The 26,595-nt window shown below is 37.7% G+C and overlaps 1 protein-coding gene across 1 annotated transcript in view; it reads left to right on the top strand.

The window, feature by feature from the left end:
* The window catches only part of wal (electron transfer flavoprotein subunit alpha wal), an 81,466-nt gene that overhangs the window by 23,629 nt on the left and 31,242 nt on the right, over positions 1-26,595 (top strand). Inside the window, exons 3-5 of the mRNA XM_067144731.2 lie at positions 2,339-2,603; positions 9,146-9,361; positions 16,765-16,916. Coding sequence (XP_067000832.1) covers positions 2,339-2,603; positions 9,146-9,361; positions 16,765-16,916 — 633 coding nt within the window. The remainder of the gene's footprint in view (positions 1-2,338; positions 2,604-9,145; positions 9,362-16,764; positions 16,917-26,595) is intronic.

The raw sequence follows: 26,595 nt of genomic DNA, 5'->3' as shown, positions 1-26,595 counted from the left end.
TCAAACGCAGGAAGGCTCCAGCTCCAAGAAATGACGTATTGACATCAAAATTTAGTAAAATTTCTGGTTCAGATAACTATTAACGTATAGTATCTTCAGCATATAACTGATCTACGTCACCCACAAACAAAAAAGAAGTACCTACAAGTCTCGTTTCTATGTCAGGGAAAGTCTACGAGTATCGATGTTAAATCTAAATATATATTGATGAGATTTCAAATGTCAGATTACAGAAAACGGTCTTTATATTGAGAAGTAGGATACGGTAATGAAATCAGAAAAATGATTTAAGGTGTCTGAACTTGACCAAAAACTAAACTAAATTGAAAATAATGGTACAAATGATCATTTAGGAGCTTTATTCCTGTTAGAACAAACTGAATCTTATGGGAAGAAAGTGTGAATTACGGAGAAACAACGCTAAAAATGTCAGTCTTCTGGCATGGGAAAGCATCTACCGGCTACAGATTTGAGATCCTTGCACTGCCTAACTGTACCACATCAGAAGATGCTGAAAAATTATGTAGGATTTTCTAATGGCGAAACATTAGATGTGTGGAGGAAAAGATAGGATAGCTAATAATTTATAAGATGGTGATTAAACCCAAAGTTATTTATGACCACAATCTCGATCAGTTTATCGGTTCACTGAGGCAGAATTAGAGAGAACGGGAAGAAGTGACAAACTCGCTAGTAGACTTCTCTGCTTTTTTTGTGAATTACTTATTTCGTTTAAGCAAAGTGTAAGAAATACGTTGTAGAAATCTCACATCTGTTTGGTGTCTTCTGAAATTGCTAGTTTTAATGAATTGTTAATAGGTTTTCGTACTGGAACATGTTGCAATAAGCGGGCGAGACAGCTCAGTAAAGAGAACTCTAGCGGCGCTTGTCGGAAGTATCTCGAGGCCGAGTCTAGTGTGCTGTATTTCCCGGCCTTATGTATCTCGTAGGCAACGGTGGTAGTGGTAGTAGTAGTAGTAGTAGTAGTAGTAGTAGTAGTAGTAGTATGACCTGGTCTAGAATTACAATTTAGGCCTATTCCAAATTACAGCAACACAATTCACAAAATAACCCAAAGTTCAACCCGAAAAAAGAGCCGTTTCTTAAGAAAAGCTTCTTCCTCTTTTATTCAATTCTACATTAATTTTATTCCAAATTAGCAGTGAAGAGGGGGTTTCTCCTCTGGCTTGGAGGAAAACTTTACCTCCAAGTTAGATGGATTTTTCTGCCGCCAGTGTACTGAATTGAGACTTTTTGACTCATCGGGTACTCCTAGGAAGTAGATTAGTAAAAGGACAGTTTTTGCCCTGCGACTCTACACTCTTCGACCCCTACTCCCGGATCACGGATGTCTGCGGCTTGGTCATTCCAGCTCTGGAACCTTAGACTATTAGATCAGCAGCGTAGTACTGTTTGTTGAAAGTGAGAAAATGTGTGTTTTTTCATTTGATCAAGTATTTCGTATGAAGGCATTGCTTTTAATCACACCATGCCTACTGATGTCACTGTAATAACCTACTGTATTTCCATTTTAATTGGGAAAACCAGTAAGACAGTCTTTCTGAGGATGTAAAAAGGCAGGCCATTATAATGAAAACTCCCCAACCTGATTGTGACTGATGGTAGGCAAGCAGGCGTACTATTGCAATAAATATTCCCTAATCCAGTCTTCATATGAGAAAATACGTTTGGTGACGTCCCCATTGCGTTTCTAGGGTAACGTTAAGAGCTATGTAATTTAATACAATCTTGCTCTCAACGTGTACACTACCTAACCTAGAATTCTGTTTACAGTGTAGAATTCCGTAGCAAAGCACGGCTACATCAGCTAGTTTGGAAATAAAGTTGTTTACGTGTATTGACTACAATGCAATGCTGGAAGGTTTTTTCTTTGTATGTTAATTTTAAAAATTTATTTTTAAGTGTAGTGGGGCAGAGATATTTCTTTCAGTGAGAGTACTATGTTATGTGAACATGAGAATATAGTATGGAAACATTCAGTACATTTGTATTTGTAGAGATTCTTTCAGTGTGTGTTGCCACGTAAGTGCCCTTCATGTGTCATGTTACTTTGTTGACTCATGTTTTGCTTTGATCTTAAGAACAACATCCGCCATCCCTCCCATATCCGTCTCTGCTTTTTACAAACATTCTAAAATTACCTTTGAATAAGGGGGAGAATTAATTTGAATTACCAATGTGCCAAGATATTGTTAGGAGATTGTGTATTCCTTTTTAACTTGCCTTCTTGTCATGCATGTGGTAAATGCTAAACTTGTTAAGAAGTTCTTGTTCGAAAACTTACAATGTTATACAGAACATGGTGATGTTTTCACAGGTTGCAGAGCAAGTTTCAAAAGCTGTGGGAATTGCTCGAGTTGTTGTAGCAGAGGATGCTGCTTTCAATGGCTTTACTGCTGAGAGCCTCACTCCTCTTGTTGTAGCTTCTCAGAAGCAGTATAACTTCACTCACATTGTGGCTGGTGCTACTGCATTTGGCAAGGCTCTCTTGCCTCGTATTGCAGCCAAGTTAGATGTATCACCTGTGTCTGATATTATTGGGATTAAGGCAGCAGATACGTTTATCAGAACCATTTATGCAGGTAAGTGTGCAAGAAGTAATGATGGAATGAGCTTGCTTTATGGAAATCAGCTGAACAATAATAATAATATAATTAATATAAGTATAATACTTTTCTAATGATTTTATCGCAGAATGTTGATGATCCCATAGGTAGACCAAATCGCCAACAAGGTGGTTCTCCATCATGCTGACAAATCATGCAAAGTCCTAACCCTCACCAAATGCAGAAAAGAAGCCTATTACATTCTGACCTGCCAAAATGACCCGTACGACCTGATACAACTGATCATAAAATTCAAGATGATTTTTTTTTAAATGGCATGTGGCCTCTGAAGAGGCCTGGTGCAAGTCTTTTGAGTTGACGCTATGTAGGTGACCTGCACATCTGTGTGTGAGAATAGGGCCTTACCTAAGAAGAATCCAGTGTTGAAGACTGCACAAATACCCAGCCCTCCAGTAAGGGAATTAATCAATGAAAGTTAAAATCCCTGACCTGACCGAGAATCAAACCCAGGACCTCCTGAACCAAAGGCCAGCAGACTAACCATTTAGCCCATGGATGTGGCCAGGTAAGATTATCCTGAATGCAGAATCTCTTGACAGTGATTCAATATCAGTGATATGACAACCCTGATATGGGAAGGGCAAAACAGGAATAATTACTCCATGATGGTTGTCAACTGTCTGTGAGGGGAAGGACGAAGAGGAAGAATAAAAATTTAACATGTTTACTTACCACTGAAGTGTCAAGTTGTGGAAGAAAGCATATCAGATGATACTTTCACAGTATCTCCTTGATCACATTCTCTATCACATTCACAACTGGAATTCAAACGTGAAGAAAAGTAAACATTATGAACTTCCTGAATATTGTCAGGAATATTAGCGCTACTAGGGAAAGAGTTACAGATGTCTAAAACAGTCTTTTCTTGCTGCATATCTCTGCCAGCTGTAGTGGATAACATCAGTCATGTTTGAAATAAACTGGAGATCCCCTTGCTTCATAGCACTATGACCAGGCTCCTGTGGAGGCAGTCCACTTCAGTTAAAATTACCAGTTATAAAAATATGCAACCCAGTAAACTAAGTCTTTCATTGTAACCATATATTAATGCAAAAGCTGGTTATTTCATATTTTGGTACAAGAAACAATGCAGGAACATCATGAAGAAACCATACCTTAAGCCGCTAATGTTAAATTCCCATTGGGACTTGAGTATAGTTTTGTTAGACTGCTTCCAAGGTTCTTTTGAAGACTTTTCTGTATGGGGATGTCATTTTCACCACTTTCATTACCCAGTTCAAGGATCAGGCTAACAAATGGCGTTCAGAACTAAAATTCAATATTTTTCACACTTCTCGCCTTTTTCCTTCATTGTGTAAAATTTTGTCACACGACTTCAGGTCGTGGAGAGTATCGCATATTTAATATATCTTCCTTCATTTGTAAATACATTTTTGTATGCCAGAATTAAGCAATCAGATATTTTGGTTATATTTTTAGTCAAAAATATGTTTTCTGCAAGAGGATGTGGAAATGAATTGTGTTATTGCCAAACTGATGGCTCAAACAGTAGAACTGGCCTTTTGAGTATAAGGTGGCATATCTGAAAACCATAAGGGGTAGTTAACGGGATGAAAGATCATTAGTACCGCATATACGTGAATAATGTCTGCCATGGAATGATCCCTGCACCCTAATTTTGGGAAGGGAAGTTTTGAAAAAAGTTTTTGTAATTGTATGGCGTTGTAAAATATTAATATTGAAAACCTAAATATTACAGTGCAATAAACAAGTCTTCTCTACATTACCAATTTGCAAGAGTAAATATGAATTTATCTGGAGCAAACTAGTAACAGATCTCTGGAAATTCACAATATTTTCTTCATAATTGGCCGGGAGATGTTATACAACACTAGTTTTCCTACGAAAACTGAAGGATCCTGCATGTAGGTAGGGTTTTCGATCTTGTCCGATAAATGATCATATTGGGTTTATTCTAGAGAACGTGCTGGTCACATCATTATTTGTAACTCGCCAGAATGCATCTTGGGTCAGTCCTGGATGACTCGGACCGATTCTTATAAGAATATCCTAACATCAGAAATGTGAGATCCATGAAGGGCATTATGGAGAGCTTTGTAACAGAGTCTGTTCAAGGACTTTGTTTGATGGGCCAGTGGACACCACCTGTGCCATGTGATCATAGACACATTAGTAACTAACCACTACCAGTACATGTAGTGCCTTGTTGACGGCTAGCATCTATGGCCTCGTTGGATTTTGCTAACCTAAACACTGCTTTCAGTCCAAAGCAACTCATTAGTTTGTGGCATGTGTTTCCCATCCTCCAGCCGGATTAACGTCATTAAATGCCCAACCGAGGCCGATGACCTTCGATGTTAGGCCCCTTTAAACAAGAAGCATCATCATCATTAAATGCCCAACCTTAGAAAATTATCGGCCATTTATACATTACCTGCTATGGTATTACTCTAATTCTCGTAGAGGTTTCACCCGTTTTTAAAGGATGTAAATTTATTGATTTTTGTACTTCATGTTTTCAGTTCTTGTTAGTGGTTGTTGATTAAACTTTAATATGTTTGTGATTATGAAAATATGACCAATAATTTGAAACATAAAATATATGGTCATTTATATACTTTTCTATGATATATGTTGCAAGTACTAAGAATTCTGTTCAACAGTATATGCAGAGTTGGGAAGTAATTGAGTAAAAGTAATTGAACTGTAACAATGACCTTTTTGGTAATTTTTACTCGTAATTGTTACTTTTCACAAAATGTAATTTTTACTCATAATTTACTTCTGAAAATAAAATTATAATTCAGTTTCATACATCATATCAAGAGCTGGTAACTTTGGAGCCCTATCTTGCAAGATGTTGCACCAAGGGTATTATTCCAGGATATGTCATGTACTTGTTCATTTACTCGTAGGTTGTTCTGGTTACTGGTTGAGCTTTAGATAATCGTGTTCTACATTGTCGAAACAGTAGTGGTGGTGGTGGTAGTGATTATTGTTTTAAGAGGAAGTAAAACTGAGCAACCATCGACTATTAAGGGGGGATGTAACCGACAAGGGATCAAAAGATCGAAATTGTGAAATATATGTTTTCCGTATGTATGGTCTTATATATAGTGTAAAAGTTTCAAGCTCATAATTCAACTAGAAGTATTTTTTTAAATAATTTATATTTGATGTTGCACACATAATGCCACGCCCCATTTTATGTCGTTCAATAATCTTATATTTAGTATAATCTACTCACTGATCATACAATTCTTTTTCTCTATTTAGCATCTCCATAGATGGGTTCTCTTTAGAATATGATGTGCAGTTTTGGCACTAGGTAGCAGTGTGTTTTGTTTTGGAATCTTCCGTGCTACAGATGTGTTGATATTTAGGCCTACATGAGGTTTTGGTGAACTGTGATCTGTGTTCTTCACTTGTGAAGTAATTATTAAGCATGCCAAGAGTCAAATCCTGTTTTGAGAAACGGAAATTCAGGGACAATGTTCATACCAGGATGATAATTCAGCCATCAGAACTATCAGCTCAAGAACATTTATTTACAAAACTTCGCTCTGATTTTCGTGGCCAGGTACAAGTTGAAAGTGAACAATTTACCTCTGGATATAGACTAGTTGATCTGAAATTGTTGTCACAGGCTTCATGTTTGTGTGTGAATTGTAAGACTTCAATGTGTCACAGTGTTGCAGAAGAGAAGAGAGTAGGTTTAGCTTGTGAACTGACAATTTTTTGTGAATTGTGCAATAACAGGTCATTATTATTTGAGACATCTTCAAAGCCATCCTCTGGTATTTGACTGTAATAACAGATTTACTTATGGTATGAGATGTATAGGGAAAGGTAGGGAGTCTAGTAATATATTTTGTGGTGTGATGAATATGCTACCACCCATTGCAAGGTTTGATAAAATAACATATTTTGAAAGATATCAGTGATGTGGCAAAGGAAAGCATGGCAGTGGCTGTGAAGCAAATTGTAAAGAACAGAGAAACTGAACTACAGGTGTTGGAAAAGAAGACTGAGCTTCCAACAGAAGCTTGGCCACACTTCTGTGGAGTGTGATCCATAATCGGGATTGATTCAAGGGAAGTTATAGATGTGGAGACAATGTCTAAATATTGTCTTGAGTGTTCTGTTAGGAAAAAACTAGAAAGTACTGAATTAGAGAGTGAATGGCAAGAAGAACACTCTCATGTTTGTAACAAAAATTGCAGTGGATCAAGTTGTGGTATGGAGCCAGCTTCTGTAGTGAAAATGTTCTGTTGCTCACAAAATATATATGGTGTTAGATATACTTACTACCTAGGTAAAGGTGATTCTAAATCTTTTAAATTTGTAGCTGACAGTAAATCCTATGACTGTGAGGAGACCAAGTTAGAATGTGTGGGTCATGTCCAGAAACGTGTTGGAACCAGGCTGCGTTGTTGACTGAATTAAAGTAAAGGCCAAAAATTAGAAAATGGGAAACCCCTTGGTGTGAGAGGGAGACTTACCCAGAAGGAAATTGACACTTTTCAGGTTTATTATTGAAAGACAGTTAGAGAAAACAACAGCACCATTGATGCTATGAAAACTGCTGTTTGGGCCACATTTTTTCACAAAATATCCACTGACAAAAACGCAGTGCACAATCTGTGTCCCATAGAAGGGTAGTGCAAGTACAACAGAGAATACCAAACCTACAAGCACAATAATTCACTTCCAGAGGCTGTCATGCTAGCCATCAAGCCCATATTTAGGTCCTTTGCAGATCCAGAATTCCTGAAACATAGTTTGCATGGCAAAACTTAGAACAGTAATGAAAGTTTTAAAAATCTGGTTTGGTTGAGATGCCCCAAAGAAACATTTTGTGGTTTGAGGGTGTTGATATAGCAGTGCATGATGCTGTTCTATTTTAATGAATGGAACAGGGGTAGAATTGATGTCCTAAAGAGGGTTGAAATTGATCCTGGTGTTTTCACTACACACTCCTTCCAAGAAATTGACAAGCGAAGGATTGACAAGGCTGAAGTATTGCAAACTCATCTGGAAAGACAGACCAGATGGAGAAAACGTCCAGAAAGAGAGCACAAGAAGATGAAGACTAGGGTTATCATTGCGGTAGTTTTTGAGAGGCAAAGTACCTCAGATGTAACAGTACATCACCAACTTCAAGAGTTGTTTTCTAGATTTCAATGTAATATAATGTCCAATAATGGTCCATTTATATTGGTATTCAATATTTCCACCACATAGGTACAATTTTTTCTGAAGCCTCAAGCACTAAAGTACTGACATTTTCAGACACTGAGTGATGGCACACACATTTATGAAGAATTATGCTTCTATTTAATCATCTGTACAATCTGCACGCATTTATATTGATTTTTTTGCTATCATTTACAACACCCTAAATTCAAATTACCATTAAAAAAAATTTCTCATTGTATTTCAATAGTTCTTTATAAGGTTAGAGATAATGACATATACATAAATATGTAAAAAAATCAACTCAATGTGTGTTGTAGTTTTGTTGTAAAGTGTACCTAAACAAGGGGATGTAACAAACTTTTTAAACTGACTGTACTGGTGCCATTTTTCTGACTGAGATAGCTATTGTTTGTTGTATAATATGCCCAATCATTTATAATCAACTCTGCAAAGTTTCGGCTTTCTATGTTTTATATTGTGGACTCAGTGTACTATTAAAACCAGCAATGCATTCTCGGTTACATCCCCCTTAACACTATTCAGAAGGAAAATAGAAGAGGTCCAACGCTTCAAAAAGTGAAGGTATCGGCAAAAGAAAGGGAGGGGCGTGAAAATGAAAGGCTCCCTAGGCCTCGAAAGGCCAATAGCATGGAGGTCAGGAAAGAACAGCAGTTTGACTATGGGAGGTTTAATAGGAAAGGTGAAATTGAGGACACTGATACAAGTTAATGGAGGCAATGCCAGACTCGCCTAGCACAACCATGGTCTCCAACCCATGCTCTCATGTTGAGTCCTTGGCCTTCCTTTAAGTCTGATCATACGGCAGGCGATGCAGTGGATGTTATTCTACCACCCCTTACCCTATTTGAATAAATATTTTTGAGTTATCCTGTAAATAATGGAAACTAGTGTGTCTTTGAAATTTTGCTTGGAAGTAATTATGTTGGAAGTCTGATTAGTCTTGCCTAGTGATGATAGCCACTTAATGTATCTATACTAAAAGACACAAAATTGGAGTAATTTCCTAGCAAACTTTGGTATCATTCCATCCCATGTGAAAAAAAAAAAAAATGTCAGTGATTCCCTGGAGACTCTCATTCTGTGAAGTAATTGTAATTTAACTGATTACATTTTGAAAAAGTAATTGGTAAATGTAATTGAGTAAATTTTTGCTCAGATAACTGTAATTGAGCCAAATTACTGTTATTTTGTATTTCTCCCATCATGAGTATAATATGTATTCTTTTGGTAATAAAGCATTACTATTTCAGCTTAATTCGGTATATTTCTACACAACTTTCTTCTTGACAATACAGGAAATGCCATCCTTACTCTGAAGTCCAAAGATGCTATAAAGGTCATAACTATACGAGGCACAAGTTTTGAACCAGCTTCGTTGGAAGGTGGTAGTGCTAAAACGGAAGCAGCTCCTGCTGGTAACTACAAGACAGATCTGTCCGAGTTTGTGAGTCAAGAGCTAAGCAAGAGCGATCGGCCAGAGTTGACCAGTGCCAAAGTAGTTGTGAGTGGTGGTAAGTGCTATTGTGATACAGATCACAATTTAAGACTAGATCTGTTCCACGCAGCTTGTGTGGAGCTTAATGTAGACTACTATTTTCATTGTGTAACCAATGTCAAAATTGTTAGTTTTTTGTGACCAAATTTTTGTGTCCAAATGTGATTACCTGTATGACCCCGAATACCACCCACCACCAATTAAGACCCACATACTGAATTTCTCATGACAAAACTGTTAATATCGCATTTGCTTACCAATTTTTTAAAGCATTTCTGCAAATTTGTCGAAATAGCTAATTTAAAACACTTAACAACCAATAAAAACTTAACATAAAATGAATTAGTTAAACGTATGAATCGGTCAGAATTAAACATCATCAGACCTACCACCATTGGAACTTCAGTCACTGTCATCTTCCCATACAGTCTCCCTCACTAACATCCACAGAATTTGAAAATCCAAATTTCTTGAAGCTTTTCCTCACCAAGTTGTTGGAGATGCGAGCCCATACAGTCTTTATCCAGTTGCATAGGAGTTCCACTTTGGGTCATTTCACTCATCCAGTTGCCGCGTGATCACTGGCAGACTCCGTTCATTGCAGCTTTGAAAGGCCAGTTCACACAAACATCCAACAGCTGTAGCATAGAGGTCAGCTCTTCTGGAATTGCCAGATCAGTTTTCCTTTCTGTACCATTTCCTTTATTGAATCTGTAGTATGCCCATGGTGACTGTCGAGCATAAGCAGGGTTTTCTGCTTTGCTCCTGGGCAGTGTTGCCAAACACACTTCATCCAGCTGGATTCTTGTGTTTGATAATACCAGATGACAAATTTCCTTTTGAAAGTGATTTTCTTTTCAGAACCACAAACAGTGGGAGTTTGGTTCTGTTGGCTAACATGCATAACATTATGTGCAGTGTTGCTTTCGGTACCACCACTTCTGATGGTAACACTTACAGCTCTTAATGTGAACTGTATTGTCTACTAGTATTTTGAAATGCATGGGCATCTGGTCAGTATTCCCATTTGAGAAAGCAAATAGGAATTTTGCTTCCACAAACTAATATGGTGATGAAAGGCAGTCAACTTTTCTTCGTAGGCAACAGGGAGATGTAAAATAGAGGTACACCGTCGTATGCACAATCCATTTTGTTGATGATAGTTCCTTATTCACCCATAGTTTGCAGTAAAACCCTCCTTTTATGTCCCTTTATGATCTCTAAATGATTTTATTTGATTCATTTCAGCCAGTACACCATAACCTAGTTCACATCTTTCAGTCATTTATTAAGTTCTTCAATTTCAGGAAACTGTGCTCTCTGTCCTTGGAAAACTTTTTAATAACAGTTTGTTAATCTTTCTCCAAATACAGTGTGTGTTGGCTGCATGGTTTGGGTCATGTACCTGTGAGCTTGCATTTGGGTAATGGTGGGTTTGAATCCCTCTATTGGGAGCCCTAAACATGATTTTCCATGGTTTCCAGTTTTCACACCAGGTAAATTCTGGGACTGGTCCTTACGGCCACAGGTGCTCCCTTCCCAATCGTAGCCCTTTCCCATCCTTATGTTGCCAGAAACCTTTGATGTGTTAGTTAAATCACTAGCAGAAAAAAAATAATTTCATTGCAAATAACACAAGTCATCAGTATCATGTTTTCTGGCACTGGCACAGTTTTCTCTGGTTTCAGTTTGTTTCTCACTCACAGCAAATGACCACAAACTCTTTCTTGAATTCATTGCTTGTTACTACCAATACTTTTTTCACTGAGAACTCGAAGTATTAACCAGTTGGCACATCAGTTCTAGTAATAGTGAAGTGAGACAGAAATTACAGGCAGTGCAAATTCATGTGAAATGAAACCGCTGTTGCTGCAATAATAGAGCCTTTGGAAGAATGTATTATGAGATCACGATGTGAAAGGCTTAAATATTACCCACACCAGATTTTTAGGGGCAATATTTCTGCAAAAAGAGTGTGGGGAAAACACTCTTCTTTCGATCTGGCTAAATAATTGCCCATACATGCAGGGGGATACAACATTTACAAGGCATAATTCTATTTCCTTAATATGATAAATATTTCCACAGTAACAGTATCAAACCCAGAACATGGATACTATCACTCGGTTTAGCCGCAGGGTTGTGACATCAGCAGCTGCGATCTTATTAGTTTAGCGGCCTTGTATCCTAGATTGTGTTGGTCGAGCAGACCTCAACATTGTGGAAAGGGTTAACTACTGATTTGCAACCAAGATAGATAAGTAAATAAATAAATAAATAATGTCGTATTAATATATCAAATATGTATACAGTAGTTGCTAAAAAAAAAGTGTGAACACATGTTGTTGTGCATTTCTCTCATTTAATATTGTAACAGAATTTTAATTATTATCAAGATATAATTCACTTCCCATCTAGATACAATCCCTGTGGATGCCTACAACAAACATTGTATCTGTAGGTTCAATTTATTCTGAGAAATGTGTACCTGCGAGGAACTTGCACAGTACCATGCACTGGTTCTTTCTTTGAGAGACTGTACATCCACTAAGACAGTTCCTAAGAAAACATGCAATTGCATTACAGTAGAATCTCAATTATCCATTCCCGGAAGCTACATTTTCCCAGAATATGCGTTCAAATTACATGGTCCTGCGAGCATCGTAATTAAATCATGTGCAACGCCCTCAAACAATACAAGAAAATGACAAGCGTCATTGGGACGTGCGCATACAAGATAAACAGAAAAAAAGGGGGAATGAAGCAAAACAGTAAACATCATCACAGGAAAAATGGAAGAGTGCTGGACCTAACCCAAAAGAAATAAATTAGAGGATGGGATCATTAGGAATTGCGACAGACATCGCCCAAATAACACCAACATAAAATTTTAGATTAAATTTATACTTAAAAGAAAATTCTTTTTTTTACATATTATTTAAAATAAAAAATCATTAGACCCCAATTAATATAATGAACTTGAGAAAATAATGTTTTTTTAGCATCCCTGAAAATAAGTCAGATAACTAATCTAGATATAAATAAAATTAATATTATTTAAAATAAGTTTCTTCTTTTGTAAAATAAAATTCTGGTGCATCAGACAGCTAAACTAAATAAATTACTATTAAGTGTTCGTGAACAAACATAAAATTTTAATAAAATTTATAACAAATTATTTAATAGAGGGCTTCCGACACATCCTAGTGGAAGGATCATTCCCCACAAAACTCACATAACGTAAACCAAACAATGCATGAAAATAAAGGGACTTTACACTACAACCGACCAATATGAAAACACATATCGTACAGTAGTTACAATAAAATCAACACTAATAAATTATAAATAAAATCACTCCACATAGTAGATGTGGTAATTAGCAACAACACGACCTGAAATGCACAATTTAATGAGGCGGAACCCACATTACAAGATAGAAAAGCACACGATCTCGCCTCTACACCGCGAAACCAAACATCATAATAATTACAGCGGCACACAACAGCGGATGCTAATGCCCACAAGACAATAATGACCAATTACAGTTGCGTAACTGCCACACGGCGATAAGATAAGATAAGATAAGCAACAATAATGAGAAGAGTAGATAAGCCCCAAGCAACAACCACTCCACACTAGGGGTGCCCAAAACCCTCAATTAAATCTTCAAACTTTTACATTGTTAATGAATTTCATCGTTGTAATAAATGTAGGTATCCTCATATCATTAGGCAATAATAAAACAAAACCACCCGCATAAATGCAAGAAATATACAATCCTATTCCCTAGTCATACGTATGAATCAAATATGAATCTATGAAAAATCCAACTAATAATAATAATAATAATAATAATAATGATGCCCTTTAAAAGAAATGGGTGGTGTTCAGTGCAATCGCAGTAATTAGGTCGTAACACGAGTAACAGGAGGCCCAAACACGCGAACCGAATCACCAAACAATAATATGGGAACAAAAATATCGGAGAGAACAGACGATAGTGTGCACCACAATAAACACGGCAATATGAAGATGCAATTTACCAAAAGAAACAGCACACGAATCAAATAATTCACGAAAAGACAGGTAGATACACCAGAAACAAGAATAAACAAAGGGAATCACAAAATTTAGAAAAGGCAGGAACGAATTTTGACTGTTACCTAGAGCAAACACTGCACTTCGCCGTTACGCAGCACACACTTCAAATATGAACACCATCACCAAGCAGTAGCTTAACTTCACTTGCAATAAATACACTCATAGAATACAGAACTCTACACCAAAAAAGATATATACACAGTAATAAGATCTAAAGGCGAACTTTTGTGGTGATCAGTAATGCCCAGGTAACATCCTCGTGCTATAATCAACTACTACGGCACTTCACAAATAAGAATTTTTTTTAAGAATGACTTGCATACTAAACACAAATATACTTAAATACTGTACAACACAATTTATTCTTCCTCGCTAGGCGAGGTATACTCTCCTTTATCACCCAATTCCCACAGCTTCCATAATCATAATTATTTGAGTAACAGCGTAGCCGTTAGACATGGCTTAGCTTCCAGTCACAAGCACGTCCAACAGCTAAAAAGCGCCTTTCACGCATTGTCACTAGGCGCGACACAGTCTCAACCCCGCTACACGCTCTGGCGGAGACCGCCGAACCACCAAGATAAGTTGCTAGCCACTCTCACAGATGGCGTAGGAGTCCATGTATCGTTCCACTATGTAATAATACCTCGTAGCAGTATTACCAAGCAATAAACAATGTTCCGAAAAGTCACAATTGCCACGTTTAGACAGAAAATATGACCAATACTCCATCCGTTCATAGCGCTCATGCATTAAAATAACCAAGTCTACCAGACTCAAGGTTTTAGTCTTTCCATAGAGTTGAATAACAGTTCCATATGAACGGGAAAATCACGGCTCAGTACAGTACTTAGCCCGTGAACATGATGTCCGTAGAGGAATTAGTTAATTTACCAAAATACCAGTTCCGATGAGAGACACCATATAAATACATGTCGCGTAGACAGTAGATAGTTCACACACACACATATATATATATATATATATATCACAAGTAGCATATTTATTAATAACGCTACACATGCTGTAAAAATCCTGCGTTATCTGTTCCTCAAAGAAACGATTTCTCAGATCAACCATCCAGAAATTCCAGTCCCATCAACGCTAAATCCTCGACAATCATTTTTTAATAAACTGTATCTCACGAATGGATGGCAGGTCATTGCGATAATTAGAGGAAGTACTGTATCTGTATTGGAAAAGCGATCGGCGGTGAACTTGCATAAGGGACCATCTTAGCATCACATTCGGGTGGTATTGTTTAGAAAATCTCGGAAAATCATAAAGCAGAGAGTGGCCACAACAATATTGTAAGGAGACTCGGCGCATTTCGACAGCTCTGCTTGAAGACGAAACGACTTTCGTCAAATGTTCGCACTTATAAAACGTCCACATTATGTCCAGGGTTAGATGTTTATATTTTTACTTTTTTTTTTGCGATCGTACTTCCGAACAGGTTTTTGGCACTTTTCTCAGGGCACTGTAGAGTACCGTAACTGGGCTTTCAGGCAGAAATCGAAACTGCTCCTCCTTAATACCGAGCTTGATAGCTGCAGCCGCTTATGTGAGGTCAGTATCCAGTATTCGGGAGATAGTAGCTTCGAACCCCAGTGTCGGCAGCCCTGAAGATGTTTTTCCGTGGTTTCCCATTTTCACACCAGGCAAATGCTGGGGCTGTACCTTAATTAAGGCCATGGTCGCTTCCTTCCCACTCCCAGGCCTTTCCTGTCCCATCGTCGCCATAAGACCTATCTGTGTCGGTGCGACGTAAAGAAACTTGCTTGCTCCTCCTTAACACATATTTAGTATTTTAATATCATACTGGTACACAATTATGTTAGCCAGACTAGAATATAGATATTGCACCTTACATTAAAAAATAAAGCCATGGGAGGTCTTGGGATTGCCTATTACTGTTTAGGTCCTAATGTAAGACTGGAAATTTTACGTTTTCGTGTTAAAATGCCAAAAATCAGTCATCTTATTTGCGCACGTTACATTAAAATGGTTTGTATCATTTCCAACTCGTACTGACATATGCAGCGAGCAAGCTTTCTAGATGACCTCAAGGTCACGAATAACCATAATTTCTGAAGTTTTGATGATATTTCTTTTATCTTTCCAATTTGATTGGATTAGTGATGGGCAGAATTGAATAGAATGCATTCGAGATCTTTTGAGAATTGATACTTACATTCGAAACCCTGTTTTCGAGTTCAACATAACCTTTAAAAGTCGATGTAGGCTTAATTTACGCAGTATAAGATTTCCAGAAACTGCCTACGAACAGTATACCGGAGACCAAATTACAATGAAGGATTAAGGATTAAGAAAAGAAGGGATTTCGCCTTCATGTTGGGTACTTTTGTATCTAATGTGCTTTATTTTATTAGATGAGAGAATTAAAAACTACTTATGGTTGATTGTCGTTTGGCTTGGCGTTATTAGATTTTTCGAACAGTTTGGTTAACCAAAGTTGCTGAACTGAAAGAAGTTTTCACGGGAAACTGATGAAGATTCCCCTGTAAAACTGAATATAAAATATCGAGAGTTTGAACTCTCGTATCGGTAATTAATGCGGTTTCGCGGTCTAACATGCCTGCCTCTCATCCAGAGGGCCCGGGTTCGATTCCGACCAGGTCAGGCAGTTTTACCTGGATATAAGTCTGGTTCCAGGTTCACTCAGCCTACGTGATTACCTTTAATTGAGGAGCTAACCAATGGTGAGATGGCGACCCCAATCTAGAGAGCCAAAATATCGGCCGAGAGGATTCGTCACACTGACCATGCGTAACCTCGTAATCTGCAGGCCTTCGGGCTGAGCAGCAATTGCCTGGCAGGCAAAATCCCATTGAGACTGTAGTCTGGTTTGGTTTAGGAGTTTTTGTAAGATTATAATTATACATATTTCATTTTTGTGATGTTTAGCCAAATTGTTAATGGTTTTCATTCATTCCCGGATTTTCCGTTTTGCCGTGTAGTACGTTTTATTTTCATGGTCCCTTGAAAACGGAGAATCGAGGTTCCACTGTAGTATGATGCACATCACTTGTCCATATTTCTGAAGCGTGTGCAGATGCATAGCATTACTTGGACAAAATTCTTCTGCATTTCTGTGGCAGCACTTCTCTGCCCTAAGTCAGCCAGCCGTCTTAAACTGTTTAAGAATACCCAGCTTTTTGTCATTTATTCATTTCCTTTCTGTTTATCCTTCTGTCCTTCAGTATATCCCTAGTTGGAAAATACAGAATTAATTGTTATAAAATAGTTACATAGATTGCATATTGATTTTTCTAATGCTATATTTCTTAATAGGGCGAGGCATGAAGTCTGGAGAAAACTTCAAGTTGCTGTATGATCTTGCTGACAAACTTAATGCAGCAGTTGGAGCATCACGTGCTGCAGTGGATGCTGGATTTGTTCCAAATGATTTGCAAGTTGGTCAGACTGGGAAGATAGTAGCCCCTGTAAGTATTTGGTGTTTGTTGGTTTTATAGTTACTGAATGTTATGGACTCTTTAGGATAAAGGCTTTCAGCTCTTCTCTTGTGTTAATGTCCCAGAAGAAAATTTTTAATATTTCTAAGTGATGGGAGTAGATAAAATTATCCCTTTTTCTTCGGATTTATACAACCTATGCTAAAATAATCTAATGTAAACATTTCCCCTGTCATCCAACAGCAGGTTTTGTGCAAGTACATGGCTTGAAATAAATCTGTTTATTGGTCACAAACCAACAGTAAGGAGATAATAATGAATAATAAACACATACAACCATAAAGGGAACACTCTGTGTTGACACTGAAATGTAAAGGTACAAGAACAGCTACAAACTACTACAGTAGAACCTCGATAATTCGAAATCGGTTAATTCAAAATCCCGCCTAATTCGAAGAAGCTCTCATTCCCGGAAACATGAGATAAAGTTTTGCATGTTATTTCAATTGTTTAATTCGAAATACGGATAATTCGTAATTTGAACTACAATGTCGGCCCCATTACCGAAATTAAGAATTTTAATTCAAAACTGCCTTTACATTTTAAAACAATAGTACGTTACAGAGTAATTTCAACTCGAAATTTATCCGCTGCGCGTCATAATAGAACGCGCGTTCCGGAACGTGGAGGGGTAGCTTTCCGCATTTACACTCACTTCGGTGGGTCTACAGTGCGCTTCATGATTGCTAAGTTGAATGAAATCGGAATTCTTTTGTATTCAACCTTTTAAGGAACGCCGTAATATCACGCAACAGGCAGTGTGCGGGAAAACAGAATCCGCGAACACTGGCGATACCAACAGTTGACGAAAAAACGTGGCTCATATAATAAATTCGTACGCACCGAACAATATTTTCATTGCCGGTGAAACTGCATTGCTTTATTTTAATGCGAGCCCAAACGGTCTTATGGTTTTAAAGGAGAAATTGCCAGCCGGGAAATCGTACAAGGGTGAGGGATGGGGGTCATAGTAGTGCACATGGATGCGAGATACTTTATCGCCTCGCCATAGGAGAATTCGATAAGCTACAATGTTTTAAGGGCGTCGGGCACTTTCCATGCCAGTACAAAGCATCTAAAAATGCAAACAGTATAGAAATCCAAAAAATAATGCATTTGCACAGGGGAACCGGCATAATTTATCCTCGTCTTTGAATTGTGCGATTTTTTCCTTTCGTTGCGTGAGGTTATGTTTGTCAGTGATTTATCCAAGTGCATTATTTGAACATTGTAAATGCACCTTGTTGGATACATTTCGGAAATCGTTTTTTCCATGGCATTTGAAAGGTTTAAACTGTGAATCGAGGTGATTGCATGTATTAATGGGTCTTAGAATACTTTGTGATGCTGCAAGTGTTTACATTTCTGAAGTGCGAGAGAAGTGCCATGGCGGGAAATCGTCCGGGGATAGTCATAGGAAAGTTCGATTTTAAGAGCATCGGTTACTTTCTGTGTAAATACAAGGCATCTAAAATGCATACTGTATAGTAATCCAATTAATAAAGCACTTGCACATGGGAGCCAGCATAAATTTCTCCTCGTCTTTGAATCTTTTTTTTTTCTTTCTTTCTTTCGATGCGTGAGGTTATGTTTACCAGTGAGATATCCGAGTGCATTATTTGAATACTGTAATTGCACCTTCGTGGATACATTTAGGAAATAGTTCTTTTTTCATGGCATTTGAAAGGTATAAACTGTGAATCAAGGTTAACTGCATGCTATAACGGGCCTTAGAATATTTTGTAACGCGGCAAGGGTTGGTACTTCTGAATTGCGAATTGACGGTTAATTCGAAATCACGTAATTCGAAGTCAGATTTTTGAGTCCCAACGACTTCGAATTAACGAGGTTTTACTGTACTCCCTGGCCATGCTCGTAAATGACCAGCGTTATGCCATATGTTTGGAGGTTAAAACTTTGTTACCAGAATATTTTTATGCATTTATTTCAAACGTATGTGAGCTGCAATAGTTATGACCAGTATCCACAATTTTATTTATTGCAATGCAATATGGACGGTGGTGTTTGTATTGTGTGCTATGGCTTATGAGCTGATGTACAGGTGGTGTATTATACTTGGCTTCTTTATCACCATACATCACTGATGCATCCCGAACAAGTCCTTTCCAAAGGACATTGTTATATGCAGCCGCCTTGAAACCCTTTGAAACGTATCTGAAGCTAGTAATCTTCAAGCAAGAAATCGTTCTTGGTGGAAGCATCATGCTTCTCATGCATTACATGTCGCTTCTCTGTAGAGTAATATCATACTCCTGTTCTTGTCACCTTACACTTAGTGGTTGCCTGTACAAGAACTGTGACTTGAATACAGTAAAACCTCGTTAATTCGAAGTTGCTGGGACGCAAAAATCGGACTTCGAATTACGTGATTTTGAATTTGCCGCCAACTCCTAATTCAGAAATGCCAACTTTTGCTGCATCACAAAATATTCTAAGACCCATTACTGAGTGCAATTAACATTGTTTCATAGTTTAAACCTTTCAAATGCCATGGCAAAAATCTATTACCAAAATGTATCCAACAAGGTGCATTTACAGTATTCAAATAATGCACTTTGATAACTTACTGACAAACATAACCTCACGCAATGAGAGAAATAAAAAAAAGCATATTTCAAACATGAGGATAAATCTATACTGTCTCCCCTGTGCACATGCTGTATTCATTGGACTACTGTACTGTATGCATTTTAGATGCCCTGTACTTGCATGGAAAGTACCCAATGCCCTTAAAACATCGTGGCTTATTGAACTTTCCTGTGACGAGGGGAGAAAGTCTCTGGCTTCCGTCTGCGTTACAATATTCTTCGATTTCCCGCCACGGCACCTCTCTCGAAATTCAGAAATGCCAGCCCTTGCCATGTCACAAAGTATTTTAAGACCCATTAATGTATGCAATCGCTTTGATTCACAGTTTAAACCTTTCACGTGCCATTGAGAAAATTATTTCCGAAAAGTATCCAACAAAGTGCATTGACATTAGTCGTATTCAAATATTATGCACTTGGATAAATCACTGGCAAACATAACCTCATGCAACGAAAAAATATCCACACGATTCAAAGACAAAGACAGATATTGCTGGCTCCCCTGTGCAAATGCTTTTTTTTTTATTACTTTACTGTTTACATTTTTTAGGTGCCTTGTACTTGCACAGAAAGTGCCCCGACGCCCTTAAAACATTGTGGCTTATCAAACTTTCCTATGACAAGGGGAGGAAATCTCTCACTTCTGTGTGCATTACAAGTTTCAACACAGTACAGTGACCCCCACCCTTGTACGGTTTCCCAGCTGGCGCTTCTCTCGTTTAAAACCTTACGGCTCAGCATTTAAAACAACAATGCAGTTTCATCAAGAGTGACAGTATTGTTCGGTGCGTATAAATTGATTATATGAGCCACTCTTTTTTCACAGTGTTAGCGGATTCTGCTTCTCCGCACACTGTCTGCTATGTGATATTATGGCGTTCCTTAAAACGCTGAATACAAAAGACTTACAATTTCACTTGTACTTAGCAAATATGAAGCACACTATAGACACACTAAAGTGAGTGAAAGTGCGGTTAGCTACCCCTGTACGTTTTGGAAGACTCATTCTATCACGACGCGGATAAATTTGTAATTTAAATTACTCTGTAAAATACTACTTCTTTTAAAACTTAAAAATGGCAGTTTTGAATTAAAAGTCTGAATTTCGGTAAAGGGACCGACATTGTTCTTCGAATTATGAATTATCCGTATTTCGAATTACAGTTTAAATAACGTGCAAAACCATATGTCATGTTTCCGGGAACGAGAACTTCTTCGAATTAGGCGTGATTTTGAATTAACCGATTTTGAATTATCAAGGTTGTACTGTATATGGACACTATCTTGGCCCTTTTCCATCCATGTGGTGCTGAAAACCTTCAATGTGTAAATGTGAAATTACATTATCAGCAGATGTAAAATACAATGTTTAGACAATTTGCTTTGTGCAACTACCATAGTGTGCTGAATTATGCCCCTATTAAGCCCCAGTAGTTGTAACCATTGCCAGTGATTGAATGGGTCCAGCATAATGCTGGCGATAGTATACACAATGCATTTGTCCATGGTAAATATTTATATCTAATTCATTTCTGAGGACTTTGTTATTGGGATATCTGAGACTTCAGGAATGCCAAATCTTCATAAAAGATTCCTACCAGTGTAGGAAAAAAAAAAATAATCATGAGTTAAGGAGGATTTGAACTTTAACTAGTTTGTGTACCCTGCATAACTCCCCTCACATATTTGAAATTTGCAGGTTTACACATAACTATTTATTCACCAGGAGACTGAAGTCTCTCTTTGAAAAATTGTGGCTTGGTTTGTCCTTACTGAAAGCTCTAACAGTAGTAATTGCATAATGTAAGCTATCTCATCTGCCATAGTTTACACCATATTTTGAATAAACACTTTCCTATCATTGTCGATGTGGCAAGACTGTACAAAGTAAGGTGCAAGCTTTCTGCTATCACCTGTTACAGCAAGCATTGCAGTACATTGTTGTTTTTTGCTTCCAGTAGTGCGTACGATAAAACGTGAAATTTTGCTTCCAGTAGTGCGTACGATAAAACGTGAAATTCCTAGTCTTATAATATTAGGACGAAAACAGTAATAGGCAATACCAAAACCTCCGATGACTTTATGTATGTAAGGTGCAACATCTGTTCTGGTCTCGATAACATAAAGACATAATCGTAAACGATAATATTAAATTTGTGTTACATAAAAAGGAGCAGTTTCTATCCTGCATGAAAGCCCAGTGACTACATAATGCCCTGAGTGCCCTGAGGGAAATGCCGAAAACCTCTTCGGCGATACACTTGAGAAAAGTAAAAAAAAAAAAAAAAATAAACATCTAACCCTGGGCATAATGTAGACGTTTTGCAAGTACGAACATTTGACAAAACTCATTCCGTCTTTAAATAGAGCTGTCGAAATGCGCTCTGTCTTCTTCCAATTGTAGGCACTCTCTGCGATGATAAGATGATCACTTATGCAAGTTCACCGCCGATCACCTTTCCAATACAGTACTTCCTCAAATTACCGCAATGACGGGACATCAACACCAAGATCCGTAAGTATACCGTAGCCGTCCTTTCATAAGATACAGTTTCTTGAAAAACGTGTGATAGAGGATTTAGCATTGATGGGACTTAAATTTCTGGATGGTTGATCCGGAAAATTGTTTCTTCGAGGAACAGATAATGCAGGATTTTTACAACGTGATTTAATTAGGTTGCTCGCAGGACCACGTAATTTGAATAAATAATACAGGAAAACGTAGTTTCCGGGAACGTATAATCGAGGTTCTACTGTACATTTAAAAGATATGTCAAATATAATACACACACAACTGGTTTAACTCATTTGCGGTTATCGTCATTTGGTGTAAAATTCCAGTGTGAGACATTTTCTGAAAAGTCAAACAGGGTACATCAGGTAAGTTGGACACGTGGGTTTGAAGTACGGACACTGAAAAAATATTCTTCCCATTACGAGCTGACAATACAACCTGAAGTTAAATAAACTTGAACCACTAGAAGTACAATTCATGGAAGTACATAATGACATACCGGTAAAAATGAAAACTGTTCAACATGAAAAGGCCCAGGTATCGAAGGAGGGATCATGCTAGATTTCCCCAAACCATTCGTATCCAATATTGTAAGAAGGATTTATCCATCCACCCTTTTTCTTGGACACAAACTTTGACTCCTCGTGGAAATTTTATATTAGGTATTGTTTTTCGTTTTAGAACAACGTAAGCTTATGACATGGTACGTGAATTTGTGACTGTTGAGGGGGACATGAGTAGGCGGAGTTATTTGCAGATTATGAATGAGTATTCAAGTTGGTGTATCTTCCTGGTATTCTCATACACTTGAATGAGCTGAACAGTCCTTTTACTTGCGTACGTCACATTAAAAACTTTTATCATTTCGCACTCGTACCAACTTGTACAGTGAGCGCGCTTTCCAGCTGAGCTCAAGATTGCGAATAATCATAATTTCGGAAGTGTTAATGATATTTTTTCTCTTTCCAATTTGATTGTGATTAGTGACGGGCGGAACTAAATATAATGCATTCGGATTGGTACTTTCAAAACCATATTCTTGAGTTCAACAAACCTTTAAAAGTCGATGTAAGCCTAATTTACGCGGTACAAGATTTCCATAAACTGACTAGGAACAGTACACCGGTGACCAAATTACAACGGAAGATTTAAAAAAAGGGGGGATTTTGCCATAATGTTGGACGCTTTTTTATTTAATGTGCTTTATTTTATTAGATTAGTGAATGAAAAACTACTTGTGGTTGATTGTTGTTTGGCTTGGCGTTATGGGTTTTAGATTTTTCGAAGAGTTTGGCTGATCAAAGTTGCTGAACTGAAAGAAGTTTTCAAAGCAATATGACGAAGTTTGCAGAGGAAACTGACAAAGTTTCCCCGGTAAAACTGAATGCAAAGTTTTGAGATTTTTAAGTCTCGTACCGGTCTAACTTGCCTACCTCTCACCCGGAGGGCCCGGGTTCGATTACTGGCCAGGTCAGGCATTTTTACCTGGATATGACGGCTGGTTCCAGGTTCAGGCATTCTACGATTATCTTTAATTGAGGAGCTATTTAATGGTGAGATCCGACCCCGGTCTAGAGAGCCAGGAATTACGGCCAAGAGGATTTGTCACACTGACCATGAGTCACCTCGTAATCTGCAGGCCTTTGGACCGAGGGCGGTCGCTTGGTAGGTGGAAGGCTCATTGGGGCTCAAGTTTGGTTTGGTTTAGGGGCGTTTGTAAGATTATAAGTATACATAATCCATTCTTGTGATGTTTACACAAATGGTTGATGGTTCATTCATTCCCGGATTTTCCGTTTTCCCGTGTTGTACGTTTTTTTCCATGGTCCCTCCAAAAACAAAGAATTGAGGTTCCACTGTACGTGAATTGTAAAGAAGTTGTTAAATATCTCAATTCCTTGAGTAATTCACACATCCAAAGATTTTGCCTGTATTGTATGTCAAAAAGTGCGTCAATTACACGAGAAAATACGGTAGTTTGTACTGTACAGTAATATTTCATGAAAATTATTAGAGAAGTAGACTCTGCTTTATGTAAAAGGTACAGTGTTAAGATGTACAGTTTTTGCATTATATGGGAAAATCTACATCAAGCTATATGTTCATAAAAATTGCTGTAAGATATCGCATAAGATATGACTAAGAGACATTTGATTTTTCCAGTTTGCATAATTATGTTTAAGAAAAAATAGCTTGAGCTGATTCTGAAACATCCTGTCATTAACCAGTGGTCAGAATTTCATGAAGTTTGGATAAACCTTAGAGGGTTCTGTCATATAACTAGCTTTATTTTTGTCAAAATATAGACCTGAAAATATATTGTTTCAAAATTGTTCATGCAAAATGTCAAAATAGCTTACTCCCAGACCAGGTACCATGGTTACATGAGAATTACAGACACATAAGGAGGAGTGGTGGAAAGACCGAAGAAAGTGGAGAGGAACCATATTTGCCCCTACCCGGCTACAGCTGGATACAGGGAAAGGATGATGATGATGAAGTTCGATATGAAGGCCATAGCTGACATATTGATAGTCTGCAGTTTACTGAGTCTGTTGAAAGTACATTGGCTTGTGTAGAAGTATCTTACATGAAAAATACTGTATTTCAAAAATTTTCAAAAATAATAGGGTGCGACCATTACACAAAGAATTTATTAATAGCAATATTTGTATTACTCAGTTAATTTATAACTAAATATTATTTATAAAATTTTAAGGTGCAAGTAATGCTTGCATATATGATAGGAAAGGGTTTTATTCAATACATGTGTTAAAATGATGTAAAGCTCATAGGGATTAGTTTCAACCCTACATTAAGAGGTCATCCTCAGCCATTACCCTAACCATAAATTGGCATATTACTGGATAAAGAGCACTGAAACATGAAACATTTAGAATATATAATACCGGGAGAGTTGGTCGTGCGGTTAGGGGCGCACGGATGTGAGCTTGCATCCGGGAGATGGTGGGTTCGAATCCCACTGTCGGCAGCCCTGAATATGGTTTCCGTGGTTTCCCATTTTCACAGCAGGCAAATGCTGGGGCTGTACCATAACCCGGCATTACTCGCTATGTCTTTAAGTGCACCATTACTCGCTAGTGAGCACAGCGCTCACATTTAGGTTTAAAGGCCATAATATGCCTATATAAAGATACAGGTATTTTTAATACATCACTTTGAGATATTTATTTAGTTAGTAACACGGTCGAGCGGAGTGCTCTGGAGCCAACCTCTGCATTCCGGAGACGCGTGATTTCGAACCTCACCGCTGGATGTCCTAGGAATGGTTTTCTGTGGTTTCCTGTTTACGCTTCCGGACAAATATAGGGACAGTTTACATTCATAGGCCACAGCCTGTACCTTCCAACCACTCACCCATTTTCATTCACCATCATTCATTCCATCCTAATTAGCTCCTCTACAGAGGTTGGCATCAGGAAGGGCATCTGGCCGTAAAACTAGCGATATAAATTCATCTCGCCTCATTCCCGACCCCATATCAAGAAACGGTTCTAAAGGGGTATACAAACAGTTTATTTAGGAACATGAAAGCTTAAACTTAAACAAATGGTTAATTATTTAGGAATGCGAATACTTAAATTTAAACAAATGTGAAATAGGAGGAGAATGCTTAGTACAAACTAAATAATGCAAACATGTAATTCTGCATAATAGGAAAAAAATTTTACACGGTCATCACTTAGGTTGCTTTCAGCATCTTCCCTAGAAAACTTTGCAAATATTGTTTCTGTGTTGGAACATTTGTAACGGGACCATGGAGGCCCCTGTCTGTAATTCCATCTTTTCCTAAAACGAATGGAATACACCTTCAGTTAACGAGAGTGCATCTTCTTCTTCAGAACTTGTAGACACTCTGTTTCAGATTTATGATCACTTTCATAAACCTCATTTGTTTCATTATCATCACTTTCATTGTTCAAGTCCACTTCCTCCACCGTTTCACCCAAACACAAAATTATCTGATCAGTGGATGCCAGTATAACTTGTGTAAATTCGCTAAGAACCGTCACAGTATAAACATTTCAAATTAAACACAATCATAAGACAAACTTCGACTTATTTCAATGCGCGGAATATGTGTAGCTCACCGCTCAACATTCATGCACTGTCGCACCTAATAATGGATTGAGGGTCTTCTTTTCCAATGCTAATGGAAATGACGGACACATACCCTTCCTTTACAGAAAAACAATATATATACAAATCTCCACCTTATCAATACAAATTTATTTTACATTAAGCAAGTAAATATAGTCAAATAGTCAAGACTAGTTTCGACCCCTAGGGGGTCATCCTCAGTTGACATGCAATAAAAATTGTATTGTTCATAAAAACATCACATATAGTGGTAAAAGTTTGGACTAATTTAGACTGATCATTAATGTTGGTATGTCTAATGCATGACTAGTGTGCATCGTTCATGAAGACACATATCACCTAACTGCTACTACCATCCAATTTTTAGGTTATATAATATGGAACACACATATGTTTGTGTAAC

Source organism: Anabrus simplex, chromosome 1 (genome assembly GCF_040414725.1).
Source record: "Anabrus simplex isolate iqAnaSimp1 chromosome 1, ASM4041472v1, whole genome shotgun sequence".
Taxonomy (NCBI): Eukaryota; Metazoa; Arthropoda; class Insecta; order Orthoptera; family Tettigoniidae; genus Anabrus; species Anabrus simplex.
This window is presented reverse-complemented; position numbering and strand designations above follow the sequence as displayed.